This window comes from Alligator mississippiensis, chromosome 6, assembly GCF_030867095.1.
Source record: "Alligator mississippiensis isolate rAllMis1 chromosome 6, rAllMis1, whole genome shotgun sequence".
Taxonomy (NCBI): domain Eukaryota; kingdom Metazoa; phylum Chordata; order Crocodylia; family Alligatoridae; genus Alligator; species Alligator mississippiensis.
The window spans coordinates 100,092,312-100,107,821 of NC_081829.1; the positions used below are offsets into that span (position 1 = coordinate 100,092,312).

General features: G+C 63.4%; 1 protein-coding gene across 2 annotated transcripts; it reads left to right on the top strand.

Moving 5' to 3' along the window:
- The first annotated feature begins 260 nt into the window (after positions 1-260).
- LOC102568971 (solute carrier family 2, facilitated glucose transporter member 9) lies at positions 261-14,993 on the top strand. 2 transcript variants are annotated; one of them, XM_059730228.1, is made up of 12 exons: positions 261-611; positions 3,795-3,893; positions 4,253-4,413; positions 4,526-4,650; positions 4,762-4,907; positions 5,092-5,224; positions 5,439-5,626; positions 6,735-6,845; positions 8,116-8,217; positions 8,779-8,854; positions 9,963-10,090; positions 11,658-14,993. In XM_059730228.1, exons 1-12 carry the CDS (start codon positions 561-563, stop codon positions 11,895-11,897), a joined length of 1,560 nt encoding a protein of 519 aa, XP_059586211.1. In that variant the 5' UTR covers positions 261-560; the 3' UTR covers positions 11,898-14,993. The 2 variants fall into 2 exon arrangements, with proteins under 2 accessions (XP_059586211.1, XP_059586212.1); XM_059730229.1 differs by lacking the exon at positions 261-611 and adding an exon at positions 1,221-1,540.
- Positions 14,994-15,510: the final 517 nt, after the last annotated feature.

The following is a 15,510-nucleotide window of genomic DNA, read 5'->3' on the forward strand; positions in this document are numbered from 1 at the left end:
AACTCCTGGCCATCTTGTACTTCAGTCTCTTGTGTTACAATCCCTGCTTACACACACATGCACACACACGGCATCTCCTCGCCCACCTGCTCGCCCTCGTGGAGCCGCACGAGGCCTCAGGGGCCGTACATCCACATGGGCCTGACTCCGGCCTGCGCCGGCAGCTGAGGCCCTGCACGGATGTAGCAGCAACTTCCCCCAAGGCCACTGGGCACGAGGTGGCTGAGGGGGGCTGAGATCTCGATGCATCCCCAATTAGTGCTGCTAATTAGTGTCCCAAGCACATGCCCTCGGCCTGGCTTGCCCAGCCCCTGTGCGGGGTAGGGCCGCCCCAGTTCCTGCTCCACCCCAGAAGTGGCCGCATCCAGGGGTGGGGAAGGGCCCGGCCCCTCCTGCCACTGCATCCGCGCCCTCCGCTCTCCCCACCCGGCTGTCCTGGGCCAGGCTGGGGCACGGCAGAGATGCCCGAGGCCGGATCCAGAAGCCAGGGACAGGCGACCAGCCCTGGTCACAGCTGAAATCCGTGGGCCCTGGCTCGAGGCGCCTGCAGCTTGCAGACGATGGGCCCCGCGGAGCCATCAAAGGGGTGCGGGAGCCACGATCCAGCTAAGGTAAGTGGAGGCTCAGCATGGCGGAGCGGCAGGTAGGACCCAGGTGTCCGGGTGCCCCGTCCTGCGGTTCCAGCCAGCGCCCCATCTGCTTGCGGCTGGGGGTGGGAGTTGACAGCCCTGCCGGTGCCCCTCACTGCTGACCCGCAGCCCCCTGCCTCCCACCCCTCACTCCCAACCTGCAACCCCATGCCCCGTCTGCCCTACTGGTGCCCCTCACTCCCGACCCGCAGCCCTCTGCTGCCCCCCGCCCCACCCCAGCCCTGCCGGTGCCCCTCACTCCCAGCCCGCAGCCCCCTGCCCACCCAGGGCAGGCGTGGGAGGGAGACCGGCCAGCCCTGGGGCAACCTGGCAGCACCCGGTCCCTTCACTCTGGGGGTGCAAGCCCTGCTGCGGCTCTGCCAGGCCCCTTGGCCCCGTCCTTGCAGCAGATCCCCTGCGGTCTCACGCACCAGTTGCTGGACACGAGCCGGGACCACTGGGAGCATCTGGGGACAGGCTTGCCCTGCCCTGGCTGCCACTGCCTCCCCGCACGGCCTCAGTCACGTCACTTAGGCCCCGGTACCACTGAGACCCTCCCTGGCAGGCTTCATCCCCTCCAACCCCCTGACGCTTCCTGCCTCAGTGGGGGGAGTTGGGGCCAAGGGGGGCTGTGTGAGCCCCCAGCCGTGCCCCCCCAGCCCCTGGGACCCCCCACATCAGCAGCCTCCAGCAGGCACAGAGTTAACGGCAATGGGGCCGGAGCTGGAGAGGCGAAGCCGGTCACGCTCCCGACATGTGACTGCCGGCCGGGGGGGCAGGGGGAGCAGCCCCCAGCGCCGTCCCCGAGGCCTCGATGACGCCTCGTCCCTCCGGCCTTGGCCCCGGCACAAGGGGCTGCCATGGACCCACCGCCGGCCCCCCCGCCTGCCCCCCACCGCAACATCACGGGGGTGAGTGGGCTCCGCATTCCTGCCCGGATTAGGGGGATTGGGGCCTCGCCAGGCCACAGGCCACGGCCGCCTGGGCCAGGGGCCGCCCGGACACCTGGGTTCGGTCCCAGGGCTGGGGGCGTTGGAGGAGGAGGGGAGCCCCCCACCCCTGGACACCTGGGGTCAATCCCAGCAAGCGGAGAGTGGGGCCGGTGGGTCGGAGCAGGAGGCTGAGACCCCGGACGCCTGAGTTCATTCACCCCGGGAGGGCCGTCGTGTCGTGCGGGGGCTCCTGTGCTCTCCCCCCGGCTTGCTGCAGTCCCGAAGCCGTCCCCTGACCACCACCCCCCCCCCCCCCGGCTGTGTGGGGAGCAGCCACTTCCCCTCTCCCCTTGGGGGGCCGTGAGGACCCGTTCAGCCTCCCCCAGCCCCGGGGAGCGAGACCGGGAGGGGACAGGCCTGGGGGCCAAGCCAGCCTCAGGTTCCCATCTCTGGGGCAGGCTGGCAGGGGGGTGTCAAGCCAGGCCAGTGCCCCCCGGCATCGCCTCTCCAGGGCCTCGACTTACCCCATCTGTGAAATGGGCTCACCCACCCCCAATCGTTTGGGCAACCAAGCCTGTAGGTACCCATCCTGGCCCAGCTCCCACCACGGCACCTCTGTGAGACCGTCGTGGGGGGCGTGCCATCCCCAACCAGGCCTGGTGTTTGCCAGCACCTTGGGGCCAGGCCTGGCCATGCGAGGGACTTGGGGGGCTCTGCCAGGCCCCGGCGCGGGGAACTGCACCTTTCAAGGGCCCTGAAGGACCACCAAGGAGGGTGAGGTGCTGGGGGCAGCCCCCCTCCCTGCCCCCGTGCGCCCGGCCTGGCTGAGGAGCCCACCGCCCCCCGGGCCTGGCTCTGCTGCCAGGGGCATTGCGCATGGCCCCAAAATGCACCCACCCGCCGGGGCGGCTGGGTCTGGGGGGGAACAGCCCCTGGGGGGATCCCCGACCGCCCCGGCTTGTTGTTCGCTATTTTGTTCATTTCTTTCTTTTATTTCTGTTTTTACACGTTTTCGTTTCTCATCCCGTTTCCTCTTTACGTTGTTTTATTTATCGATTTTATTGCACTTTATTTATTTTTCATTTCATTTATTTTTATGTGTCATCTTGTTCTGTTTTATTTATTGGCGTTATCTTCAATTTGTTTTATTTCATTTAATTTATTATTTTATTTCATTTTCTTTATTATCTTGCTTTCCTTCATGTTTTAGTTATTCTACGTTTTTATTTTATTTTATCTTATATTTTATTTTTAACTTTGTTTATTGTCTGTTTTGTCGTATTTTAGTTTGTTTTTTATTTTAATTTCTTTATTTTATTTTATTATTTTATTCTTTATTTTTTACTTGATTTATTTTGATTTTATTGATTATTTGTATTGTATTTATTCTTTATTATTTATTCTATTCGATTCTCTTTATTTTTTTATTTGTAATCTTATTTTATTCTATTTATTCTATTTATTTATCTTGTTTTGGTTATTTTATTACATTTTATTTTTCAATATTTTATCATCTTATTTGATTTGATTGATTGATTATTGTATTTGTTATCGTATTTTGTTCTATTTCTTATTTTATTTATTAACTTATTTTATTCTAGTTGATTTGATTTATTCTTTGATTTGATTTGATTTGATTTGATTTGATTTTTTTACCGGCTGGCCTCGAGCAGGTGTTTGTGGGTCCCAGGCTCTGTCCCAGGCCCCAGGGGGGACGTGGGGGCCGGGAGCCCAGACACCTGGCTTCCCCCCGCCTCTGAGCCAGGAGAGGCTGGAGGCCTTTTAGAGGGTTTCTGGACCCCCCGGCCCAATGATTCCTATTTTTTGGTCTTGAAGAGTTTCCACAGGGAACAGTGTGACCCGAAAAGGGGCCCAGGAGGCTTCACCCCCAGCTGCTCTCCCGGCTGGTTTCACCCCCATCACTGCTGAGCCCCAGAGCCCCCCCCGTCCACTCGATGGTCCAGCTCAGGGCGCTGGGAGGGGAGCGTGTTTCGGGGAGGGGGGCTGAGACAGGACAGGGACAGACGGGCTTTATCGCCCAGAGGTTTGGGAGCGAGCAGACGAGCCCATTTCACAGACGGGGCAAGTCGAGGCCCAGATGCGCAGGCAGATCTCGGCTCCTCCGGCTCTGGAAGTAACCTGGCTGGACCGAGCCCTGTGCCCTGCGGGGCCGCGGCCGAGGCCTGGCCAACTCGTTTCACTCGCCGCTGATGCCCTGCCGCTGTCTCCCCAGCCCCTCACGTTCCCCCTGCTCTCCGTCACCCTGCTGGCCTCCTTCGGCTCCTCCATGCTCTATGGCTACAACCTGGCCGTGGTCAACTCGCCGGCCGTGGTAAGCACCGGGGCGTGGGGGGATGCTCTGTCTGTCCTGGGAGGGGATCTGCATCCCTGGGGGGTCCCCGGCTGTGTCGGTGCAGCTGGGAATGCAGCCACCTCTGGGGGTGCCGGAGCCGGAGCCACCCAGGGAGCAGGAGATGACCCAGAATCCAGGTCCCGCAGGGAGGGAAACTGAGGCAGGCAGCCCCCCCCGAACCAGGACTAATGAATCTGGGCAGGACAGACCTGGGTCCGACCCCGCACAGGGCAGCCCTTAGGCCCAGGGCTTGCAGCTCAGCAGTCGGGCCCGCCGCAGAGACCTGATCCGGGCCAGCCCCCGCCCGCTCCCACCTGCCGCCGTCTCTCCCCTTGCAGCACATCAAGGCTTTCTACAACATCACCTGGACCAAGCGCTACGGGCAGGGCCTGAGCCCCGGGCTCCTCACCCTCATGTACTCGCTGACCGTCTCCGTCTTTGCGCTGGGGGGGCTGGTGGGGTCCCTGCCCGTGGGGGTGCTGGTGACCCGATACGGCAGGTACAGCCTGGGCCGGGGGCGGGGGGAGGAGACGGACCAAGTGACTCGGGACCGCTGTGGCCTCGGGGCTCAGGGCCACACCGGGGTGACTTGCTCCCTGCGGCCCCGGCAGGAACGGGACCCTGGTTCGGAGCACGCTGCTTGTCTTCCTGGCCAGCGCCCTCATGGGCTTTAGCCGTGCCCTGGCCTCGCCCGAGATGATCATCACCGGCCGCTTCATCACGGGCATCCACTCGGGTAGGACAGGTGGGGTCGACGTAGGGTGGGGAGCTGGGCATGGGGCAGGGGGGAGCAAGGGCTGTGGGGTGCTGCACCCTCGCTGCACCCTCGGCTGGTCGCTGCCCGCAGGAGTCTGCCTCAGCGTGGTGCCCATGTACCTGGGAGAAATCGCCCCCAAGAACCTGCGTGGCTTCCTGGGCCTGGTGCCCAGCATCTTCATCTGCCTCGGCGTCTTCTCCGCCCAGCTCCTGGGCCTGCCCGAGCTGCTGGGGGAGGTCAGTACGGCTCCAGCGCCTCCTCAGTGCCCACCCAGGGACGCCAAGGAGGTGGAAGGGGTTGGGGGGTGCATCTCTCTGGGTCACCCATGGGTGCCTTGCTCCAGGGCACAGAGGCTGGGGGTGGTTCATCCAGCCCCCCATCCGTGCCCTGAGCACCCCGTGTCCCGGCTCCTCCATCCAGGACGGGCACTGGCCGCTGTTCCTGTCCGTGGTGGCCATCCCGGCCGCCCTGCAGCTCCTGCTGCTGCGCTGGTTCCCCGAGAGCCCCCGCTACCTGCTGATCGAGAAGAACGACGTCCGCAGCGCCACCCAGGGTGAGCCCGGGTCACCCATCCTAGCCTGCTGGACCCCCACGCCCCCTGCATCCAGGCTACCAGGGGCTGAGGGCAACCCACAGGCAGCCTAGCCCAGGCTCACAGACCCTGGCTCATAACGGGCTGGTGCGGGTGGGCAAAGGGCCTTGACCATGGCTCCATTGGGGGGACGGTGGCAGGGGCAGGTCGCTGAGCACCGCCCTGTGCCCCACAGCGCTGCGCTGGTTCCTGGGGAAGCAGGACGTGCGGGAGGTGGTGGAGGAGATGCGGGAAGAGCAGCAGTCGCTGTCCTCGGTGCAGACGGTGTCCGTGCGGCAGCTGCTGCAGGACCGCACCGTGCGCTGGCAGGTCCTCTCCGTCGTCGTCATCAACGTGGGCATGCAGCTCTCTGGCATCGATGCCGTGAGTACCCCGGCCTCGTGGGCGGCAGGGCAGGGCAGGGCATGGCTGGACCGGGCAGACTCACCGGAGTGGGGATGGATGGAGCTCGGTTTCCTGTCTCCCACAGCGGCCTAGGGGGATGCTGTAAGGGGAGAGACAACCCGGATCTCTCTAGTGTGATCTGTCCCTTATTCGATACCCCCCGGCACCCACCGCTATTGGTCTAGCAATGCCAGAGGAAACGTCTCCAACTGTCCTGCTCGCCAGCCATCGATAAATGGATCCTCCTTGAGTTTATCCACCCCTTGCTGACCCGGCTCTGCTCTCTGCCACCTCCTGCGGCGAGGAGTCCCACCCGCTAACGACGTGTTGCCTAAACGAGTCCTTCCTCTTAGTTTTAAATGTGTCACCTCCTCACGTCACCTAGGTCTAGTCTTCTGGGACTCGGGGAGCCGGTCGCTGGTCGCTCGGTCCACAGCCTTCATGGCCTTACCTCTGTCCTCTCCCCCCTCAGGGGTCTCATGGGACCCGCCGGGGTCTGGCCTCCCGTGTGCCCTCCACAGCCTCCCCCAGCGGGGCGCAGACCCACGCAGCACGGCTCTTTCTCCTTTCCGCCCTGAAGATCCCCGGCCTTTTCAGTCTCCTGGTCTGGCACCCGCCCCGGGGCCCTGATCGTTTCTTCTCTGCACCTTTTCTGATCCTACCACGTCCTCACAGAGAGACGTGCACGAAGCAGAGAGAAATCTGCACGTCGGGGTGCTCCCGGGTGTGTCTGGGCTGGTTGGGACAGGGCTGATCCCTGCCAGCCCCGCTCCTCGGGGACTCTGCGAATACAAAAGCCGAGGGAGAGGAAGGGGGGACGGCCCACCGGGCCCTTGGGGAGCAGGGACACCCCTCAGCAGCCACGGGGACCCCCCGTCCCAGAGCCGACAACATTCAAAATACTCAGACCCTGAAAGTCCAGATGTGCCGGCCACTTAGGGCCACCTCTGTCCTCCCGGGACATTTCAGTTCTCTGCTCCCCAGGACTAGGGGCTGTCCTGCCAATGCCCCCCAGACCGGGCAGGGAAGGAGAGGGTCTCTCCCCTACCCGCCGCCCCGGCTCAGGCCATCTCCTCCCCCTCGGCAGATCTGGTTCTACACCAACACCATCTTCGAGAACGCCGGCATCCCGGCGCCCGAGATCCCCTACACCACCGTGGCCACCGGCGCCATCGAGGTCATCGCCGGCCTCATCGGAGTGAGTGTCTCTTGTCCCCCTCCTGTCCCCGGGTCCCGCAGCCCGGCGGGGTGGGCGGCCGGGCAAGGGGGCTGTGGGAACAGCACTGGGGGCGGCTGGGGTTTCCACATGGAGGTGGTAGCCCCAGATCCCGGGAGGGTCAGGACTCCTGGCTTCCTTCCCTGGCTCGCGGAGAGAGACAGGGCCCAAGTCCGTAGCTCGGAGGCAGGCATAGCCCCGGGGTAGTCTCCGAGCCCCCTCTTCCCCATCAATCAGCCCCACTTAGTCAGAGAGCGGGCACCGAGTTACGGCCCGGTCCTGCCCAGGCCTGGCCGGAGCCACTGGGTTTGACCCCTAGCGAGGTCTGGGTTGGCCGTGCCCACACAGGGCCTAGCCGGGGCAGCGGGCAAGGGGCCCAGCCACCAGCCGCGGCTCCCCCGCACCGCACGCCTCCTCCGTGCTGCGTCAGGGAGAGCTGCGCCGCGCCGGCGCTAACGGCCCCCGACGGACGTGCCGAGATGGGTTATAAAATTACAAGCATTTGTTCTGCTGTCAGTCCCCCTCCTGCTCCCGCTGGCGCCCAGCCCCTTCCCAGCCCCCCAGCGCAGGGGGCCGCCGCGCTGGGACTGGGGGGACTGGTCCCTGGCGGGGAGACGGATGGGAACGGGGTCCCTCGGTCCCCTGCCGGCAGCGGGGGGGAGATCTCAGGAGTCTGGCCCCTTCCCCGGCCACAAGCCTGCTCTCCTGAACCCGAAAAGGACGCAGGCGTCTGGCGCTAGCCCCTCGCCCCCCGCCCTCCCTTCTCGCAGCCCAGCTGTCCTGGCCCCCCCGCTCTAACCACTAGCTCGTCTTCCCTTGCACAGCTGGGCTCTAAAACCCAGGGGTCCTGGCTCTGCCAGCGCCCCGTGCTGTAACCACTACACCGTCTGTCCCCCCAGAGCAAACCAGGCGTCCTGGGTAGCCCACTTTTGCCCCCCTGCTCTAACCACTAGCCCATCCTTCCTTCCTCCCTCCCGGAGCTGGGGCAGAAACCCCAGGAGCCGTCGGCCTGAGCTAACCGCTAGCCCCCACTCCCCCCCTCCGGCCACATTTGGGGGCAAGAGCCCAGGAGCCCTAGGACCAGGTAAGCATCCCGCCCTCAGGTGCTCGGACCAGCCAATGAGGAAGGAATCTGATGTTGTCATGCTCCTGTCCCCTATTCCATTGGCTGATTGCGCTGCCACTCAGGACTGGGGGGGCAGCAGTGTCTGGGATAAGGGGGGCTCTCCTAACCCCTGCCCCCTCCCCACAGTGCTTCACCATCGAGCGCCTGGGCCGTCGGCCCCTCATCATCGTCGGCTTCTGCTTCATGGGCATCTGCTCCCTGGGCATCACCATCTCCCTGGTGCTCCAGGTGGGTGCGGCCCCCCCGGCCTGGCCCCGCTCCTACCCCAGGACCACCCCCCACGCCAGCAGGGCCACGTTCACCCCCCCCCAAGCCCCCAGTTGTGGGGTTTCCAGGGAATTGCTATTAATGGACCCATCATCCGGGAGTGTGGGTCTCCCTGCTCCAGCCACTGCTCCCCCTGCCTTCCCAGAGCTGGAAGTCCTGATCCCCCAGGTCCCCTGCTCCAGCCACTGCTCCATCCGGAGCCTCGGTTTTGAGGGCAGACAAGATTCAGGGTTGCCTGAAGACACAGCAGTTAAAGGGGCGATCCAGCCAATGCTGGGGCCTGGGAAACGGGCTGGAGCAGGACGTGCTGAATGAAACGTAGTGGGGGGGTTGGGCTGCTATAGACGGGTGTCAGCCAAAAAGTTTCGGGGCTTTGTATTGCTCCCTGGTAGTGGAGTCGTGTATCCCAGATGTGCGAGGCCTGTCTCTCTAAACCTGGAGTAATTTGTCGCTGGGGTCCCTGTAGGGAAACTGAGGTAGGACCCTGCTCTAGGATCTAAACACGTCTCCCTCCTGCCCCAGACTGCCGTGCCCTGGATGCGCTACATCAGCGTGGCCTGCGTCGTTGGCATCATCGCCGGCTTCTGCATCGGACCCGGTGGGTACCAGGCCCGTGAGGCAGGACGGTGGGGGCTGTGGGTCGGGAGTGAGGGGCACGGGGGGTAAGGGGGTGCGGGTCGGGAGCAAGGGGCACTGGCAGCATGTCTCTCATTCCCTCTGGTCCTTCCCGGCCCCTGCAGAGCTTTGGACCGCTGGACCAGAGTCCGGTCCAGTGAGCCAGGGTGGGAGGCGGTGCCTTGGGGTGGGACCCAGGGGGGCTGGGATGCAGCCCAAGACCCCTGCCTGCACCCACGTCCCCCTACTCCTACCACACACGCATGGAGCCAGCGTGATCCTCCCCACCTGGTTCCAAGCCTGCCGGGGCCTCGCACACTCTGCCCACGTAGACACGGCCCCGAACGGGTTCCCTCGCTGATGCCTGCGCCAGGGCGACCGACAGGTCTATAACTCATCCCCGGCCTGGAATTTATTTGCAGTAATTACATCTTTAATTAGGGCTTGAATGGCTCATTGTTCACAAACAATGATGAATCGGACTTTGAAACCCGAACACGCCGCTCCCTGCACGCGGGCCGGGCCGGGCTGCGCAGCGCTGGCCGCCAAGCCCTTGTCTGCTCTGCACCTGGAGCTTGGTTCTGGGCGCGAAGCATCTTTATTAGATGCTCTCCCGCCCCAAGGAGCAGCTGCCATGGGGCGCGGGGGGGTCTTGGGAAGACCCAGCCCCCAACACCTAGGACATCTGAGCCCGGAGAGGCTGCCCAGGGGCCTGCTGGGAAACATGTCCTGGCTGAGTCATGTGCCCATGGGGCATATGTACACGCCACGGTTTTTGCCCTTTCATGCGCTGCAACCGTGTGTCTGTTTGCGCGAGCACAATTTCCGAACGCTTTAAAAGTCTTTCTTTGACCTCTCTATCCCATGATGTGCCACAATGAAGACTCCCAGGATGCATGGCTTGTAGAGGGGCAGTGTGGTGCATGATGGGAGATGTAGCACAGCCAGGGAGCAGGGTCGTAGGAGCAGGTGGGGCCTGGTTGCACCCCCCCTTCCCCCACCATCATGCATCCAGCCCCCGAACACTGGACCCATTGGGTGCTGGGTCCCAGCGAGCGGCCCATGCTCAACCTGCCCGTGCCACCCCACAGCTGGCGTCCCCTTCCTGATGACCGCAGAGCTCTTCAAGCAGTCACACCGGCCGGCCGCCTACATTGTGGGTGGCTCCCTCAACTGGCTCTCCAACTTCACCGTCGGCTTCGTCTTCCCCTTCCTGCAGGTAAGGACGGGGCAGGCTCAGGGCTGGGGAAGTGGGGAGAAGGAGAGGGGTTGGGGCCCGGGGGCTGTGTGGGTACAAGGATCGGTCAGGGCCTGCAGCCAACAGACCTGAGAGAGGAGATGGGGTCTAGAATCAGAAATCACAGCAAATTGGGGCTGGACGGGACGTCAGGAGGTCACATCTAGTCCAACCCCTGCTCCAAGCAGGACCGGCCCCAACTGCATCATCCCAGCCAAGGCTTTGTCTAGCCGAGTCTTAAACACCTCCAAGGATGGAGACTGCACCACCGCTCTGGGGAACCTGGTCCAGGGTTTTACTACCTTCCTCATAAGAAAGTTTTTCATAGATTCATAGACTGCCAGGGCTGGAAGGGACCTGGAAGATCATCAGGTCCAGCCCCCTGCACTAGGCAGGAAAGACGACTGGGGTCAGGGACCCCAGCGAGGTGCCCGTCCAGTCTCCTCTTACAGATTTCCAGGGTAGGCGATTGCACCACCTCTGGAGGGAGCTTATTCCAGTCTGGACAGTGACTGTGAAGAAGTTTTTCCTGATGTTGAGCCTGAAGCAGTCTTCCAGGAGTTTGTGACCATTACTCCTGGTTTCCCCCCTGGTGCACAGTTGCTCACCGAGCCCTCGATGCACTCCCCTAGTATAACGGTAAGCTGCTATGAGGTCCCCTCTCGGCCGTACCTTCCTCAGGCTGAAGAGCCCCAGATCCCTCCGCCTGTCCTCCCTTGTCTTGCCGTGTAAGACTGATCATACGGGTGGCTCTTCTCTGGACGCTCTCAAGCTTGCCCGTGTCCTTGTTGAAGTGCGGTGCCCAGAGCTGGACGCGGTCCTCCAGCTGCGGTCTCACCTGTGCAGAGTAGAGATAACATGGAAAGGCTTGGGGGTGTTTGAAAAACTCAGCGGCCCCTGCTGAGGGTGGCTGAGGACAGGGCGAAGGAGATCTGGGCTCAGCACTGCCAGTCTGCCCTGCATGGCCTTGAACAAGTTGGCGAATATCTAAGCCTCAGTTTGCCTGGCTGTGAGATGGGTCCAGGAGGGGGAGCTGCTCCCCAGGGCAGGGGCATAATGCTATAACAGGGTAGATGCTATCTCTTTCTCTCCCACATCATGGGGGGCATGGAAGCAGATCCAGGGGGCTGGAAGATGGAGTCTCCCCACAACTGGCCTCACCTGCACCCGGAGCTGGGGCTGGCTTAGCCTGGCAGCCCGAAGCCCACGGGGCTCTAGGGTTGTAGGGGACTGGCAAGGCCAATAAACTGTATTTTCTAGCATACAGCACACACTTCCCCCCCCCCAGATTAAGCAGCTGGAAATTGGGGTGTGCCTTATGAGGGGGCAGGACCCATCCCCCACCCCATAGCCCCTGCAGCCACACACCCAGGGCAGTTCGAGGCCCCGGGTCTGGCATAGCAAGTGTCTATGCTCCCCCACCCTAGGCTGGGGTGGATGTGGGGTTGGGGACAGCCAGTGGGGATGCCCGGGAAGCTGGTGGGGGTCTGCGCTGCACAAGGGGGGCCATCGTGTCTGCAGCCCGGACACTGTCCCCTCTGCTGCCCAGATGTCGGCCGGCGCCTTCTGCTACCTGGTGTTCTGCGGCGTCTGCCTGCTGGTGGCCCTCTACGTCCACGCCGTCATCCCCGAGACCAAGAACAAGACCTTCGTGGAGATCAGCCACATCTTCGCCTCGCGTTGCGCCTTCCTGGCCCGCACCCCTGACCTCGTCCACATGAGCAAGCTCCATGGCTACGGCGCCCTTGAAAGCAGCTCCCTCGAGGACTCGGGATCCAGCCAGGCCTGACTTCCCTGCCAGCTACCCCAGCCAGGTGCTGCTGCTGCCACTGCTGCCTGCACCCCCAGGCCTCTTGAGGGTGGGAGGGCTGGGAAGCCCCGGGGCTCAGACCCTGTTCCACAGCCCTCCCTGGGGCACCTCCCAGCCGCCATCTCCTTCTTCCTCTCCAGCCCTGGGGAATGGGGTCGGCTCCATCCAGCTGCCCCAGCTCCACTGCACCTGGCGGATCTGGGGACTCCCAGCAAGGGCCTGGGACTGGGGGGAGGTGACTCCCTCTCCTCCAAATTAACACCCCCTGAGTGTTGGTGCTACACAGTCCTCCAGGGGTTCATACGGATGGCCCCAGGCCCCAGCTCACGGCAGCTCCAACCCACCGGCCCCCACCCCTCTTATAGTGTAACTGCAGCAAGCCCCGCCTCCAGAGGCAGTGACATCACTCCTGATGGGAGGTGCTGGTTGGCTAGTGCTGCTGCCAGGCCCACCTGAAAAGGGGCAGGACTTCCTGGGGTGCCAGGTGGGGGGCAGGGCTAGGGCAGGACAGGGCATGGTGGGTACATCTGCACCAGGGCACGTAATAAAGGATGTGGCTAGAGGAGGCTGTGCCCGTGTGTGGGTTCAGAAGGGGGCAGGGGTGGGGGTGGCTCTGCTCTGGTTTGGGGCTTAGGCGCAGCACCCCCAGGGCATCGGCATCCCCCTAAGAGCTGAGCCGTTAGACATGGGGGCCCTTCAGGGTGCCAGGATGCAGCACTCCTGGGTTCTTCTCCCAGTACGGCCAGCCACCAGCAATGCCCAACACCAGGGGCTCCTCCTGCCCGGGCCCCAGGGAAGAGGGTCCCTGGCTGCACTGGCACGTCTGCCAGGGGCAGCCGGAGCCTCCAGCATGGGGCTCCGGCATCGCGGGCGGTCGCCAGCCAGGGGCAAACAGATCCAGAGGGATCGGGTCCTCGCACATCGCATCCGCAAGGGCAGGGTCCTATCGGGTTCGGAGCCCTGCGGCTGTGACGCACCCTGCCCTTCTGGGGCTTCATGGGGCTCACTCCGGAGTCGCTCCGGATTCCCTCCAGGGTGACTCAGTCCTGGATTCACTCCGGGGTCTCCCAGAGACTGTCTGGACGCACTCCACAGTTGCTCTGGATTCAGCTGTGGCTTCAATCCAGAGTTAATCCAGATTAACGTCGGATTCAGCCCCAGATTCAGTCCCAAATTCACTTGGGAGCCCATCCCAAATTCACTCCAAATTCAGCCCATTTCACTCCAGAGTCAGTCCAGACTCAGTCCTGGATTCACTCTAGAGTCCATATGGATTCCACTCTGAATTCACTCCAGATTCAGTCCAGAGTCAATCCAGATTCACCCCAGATTAAGCCCTGGATTCACTCTAGCCTCACTTTAGAGTCCGTCCTGGATTCACTCCAGAGTCGCTCTGGATTCAGCCTGGGTTCACTTCTGAGTCAGTCCCAGATTCACTCCAGATTGGGTCTGGCACTGACGAGAGGAGGCTGGGCACCCCTCTGCACAGCCCTGGATTGGCTCCAGAGTGACTTCTTGAGGGCGGCTCTGGGCTGAGCCCCCTGCCTGGGAGGGTACCCAGGGCCCAGCGTTCAAATCCTCTCCCCCCGCGCCAGCCTGCAGCAGGAGAATCGCTCCCAGCTGAGTAGGGTCTATGACACGTACTGGTGCAGTCCCTGTCCCAGATGCTACAGGGCAGTGGCGCCACCCTCCAGCTCCGTCCAGCTGTGGGAGCATGCATGCGACACGGCTGCGCTGGCGGAGTCTGGCCTCCCCCGGGGTCAATGCAGGGCGGGCAGGCCACGGGCAGCCTTCCAGGGGCGCGTCCCCCTGCTCCAGCGTGCAGCCCCCTCCCGGGAAGCCGGGGTAGCTCCCGCCAGGGGTTGCTGCCATGGGGCAGAGGTTGGTGTCCACAATGTACTGTATAACACCCCCCCCCGCCCCCCTTGCAATTCAGCTGCTGGAAATGGGTGCGCGTTATAACAGGAAATACGGTAAGGGTGTTTCTGCGGTCACATTGCACCGGGACACGGCCCCTCGGCCCCTTTCCTCCTGGCCGGGGAGCACACGGGACGGGCTTTCCGTGTCATGCCGCCTTTGCGACGCATGCTGCGGGTGTAGATGGGCCCCCCGAAACGCCGCACTGCTAGAGCGGGGGGGCCGCGGCAGAGCCAGGGCTGCTGTGAGCTCTCCATCCGATCCAGGCGCGGCGATGCCCGTGCTCTGCCGGGGGGTCCCAGGCCCCTGGGCTGTGCTGGTTGCCCCCCACCCCCTTTTCTGCTTCATGTGTTGGGGGAGCGCCGGGGGCGCTGGGTGTTGGGGATGGGCTGGGCTGTGCCAATGCTCCTGCTGCACCAACCCCGCCAGGTCCTGGCTGGGGGGTTTGCCCCCATGCTCAGGCTCAGCCCCACGCTGCACTGGGACAGGAAGGGATTTCCCCCTGCTCAGACTGGTTTGCACTGGGGGGTTTTGCCTTCCTCCGGCCTGGGCTCTCTGCAGCGCCCGTGACCCCCCGGGTGCAGCAGGACGTTGGTGGCCGCGGCCCCGCTGTATCCCGGGGGCAGGGTGGGGCGATGCCAGGGGCTGTGTCGGGGCGACTGTGCCTTGTTGGACACGGGGTTTGTCTGGGCTCGTTTGGAAGGGGTTGATCCTGCCTCAGGCCTGGACGTGACCCCGCAGCTCCCTGCCTGCCCCGCGGCTCCGGGACTCGGTGATCCTACGACTCTGGATGCCCGTGGGTGCAAAGGGGCCGCTTTGGTCGTGTGTCCGAGTCACTGCCGCCCCTCACTGCAGTGACAAACCCTGGGAGCGGTTTATCCCGGAGGCTGGGTCCTGCCCCCGGCTCCCCCAGCGCCCCCGGCACGGCCTGTCCTCGGCGCGGCGAGAAGGGGAGCCGGCGGCAGCCGCGGCCTCTCTCCCCGGCGCCGCGGAGCCGAGCGGTAAATATGTGCAGCATTACGTATGTATAATGGAGTGTAAATAACCCCAAAAAGTGCATTGTAAATAGACTCCAAGTTTATCCTTTATTAATGAGGCACTGAGTGCCCTGCTGTTTTAGAGCAGCGCGACTTTCATAATATCAAAACCTAAATTACACTCGTCTCTCGTTTCCCGGCGAACGGCGGCATCCGTTCAGGCCTCTTTGCCGCGCGCTGTTATTTATTCCCTTGTTTCTCCGGGCTGGCGCCGCGCCGGGGGCACCGACCCCGTGTCCTGGGGCAGCCCCCGGCCCGGGCCCAGGGCTGGGGGGACGTGTCCTTGTCAGCTTCCTTCTCGCTTGCCAAGTTGGGCCCGGTGGGGAGGAGGATGGGAGACCCCCAAGGCATGCTTTAGCCTTCGATTAGTGCCTGGCCTTGGCACCCGGGGTGCGTGAGTGGGTCCCCGATGGACCCTCGGCCCCGCACGTCCCGCAGGCATCGTCCGGCCGCCCCGCCCCTCCAGTGCCCCTGGCAGGCAGCAGGCCAGGGGGTTTCCCAGCCGGAGGTAGGGCAAGGGGAGGGTGACGGGTCCTGCGGAGAGGGACACCGGTGCACGGTGCCTCTCCTGGGCGCCCATCTCCTCCAAGACCTCTTCCCAGGTCTGCCCCAGCAACAGATCCACGCTCCCAGCTTGG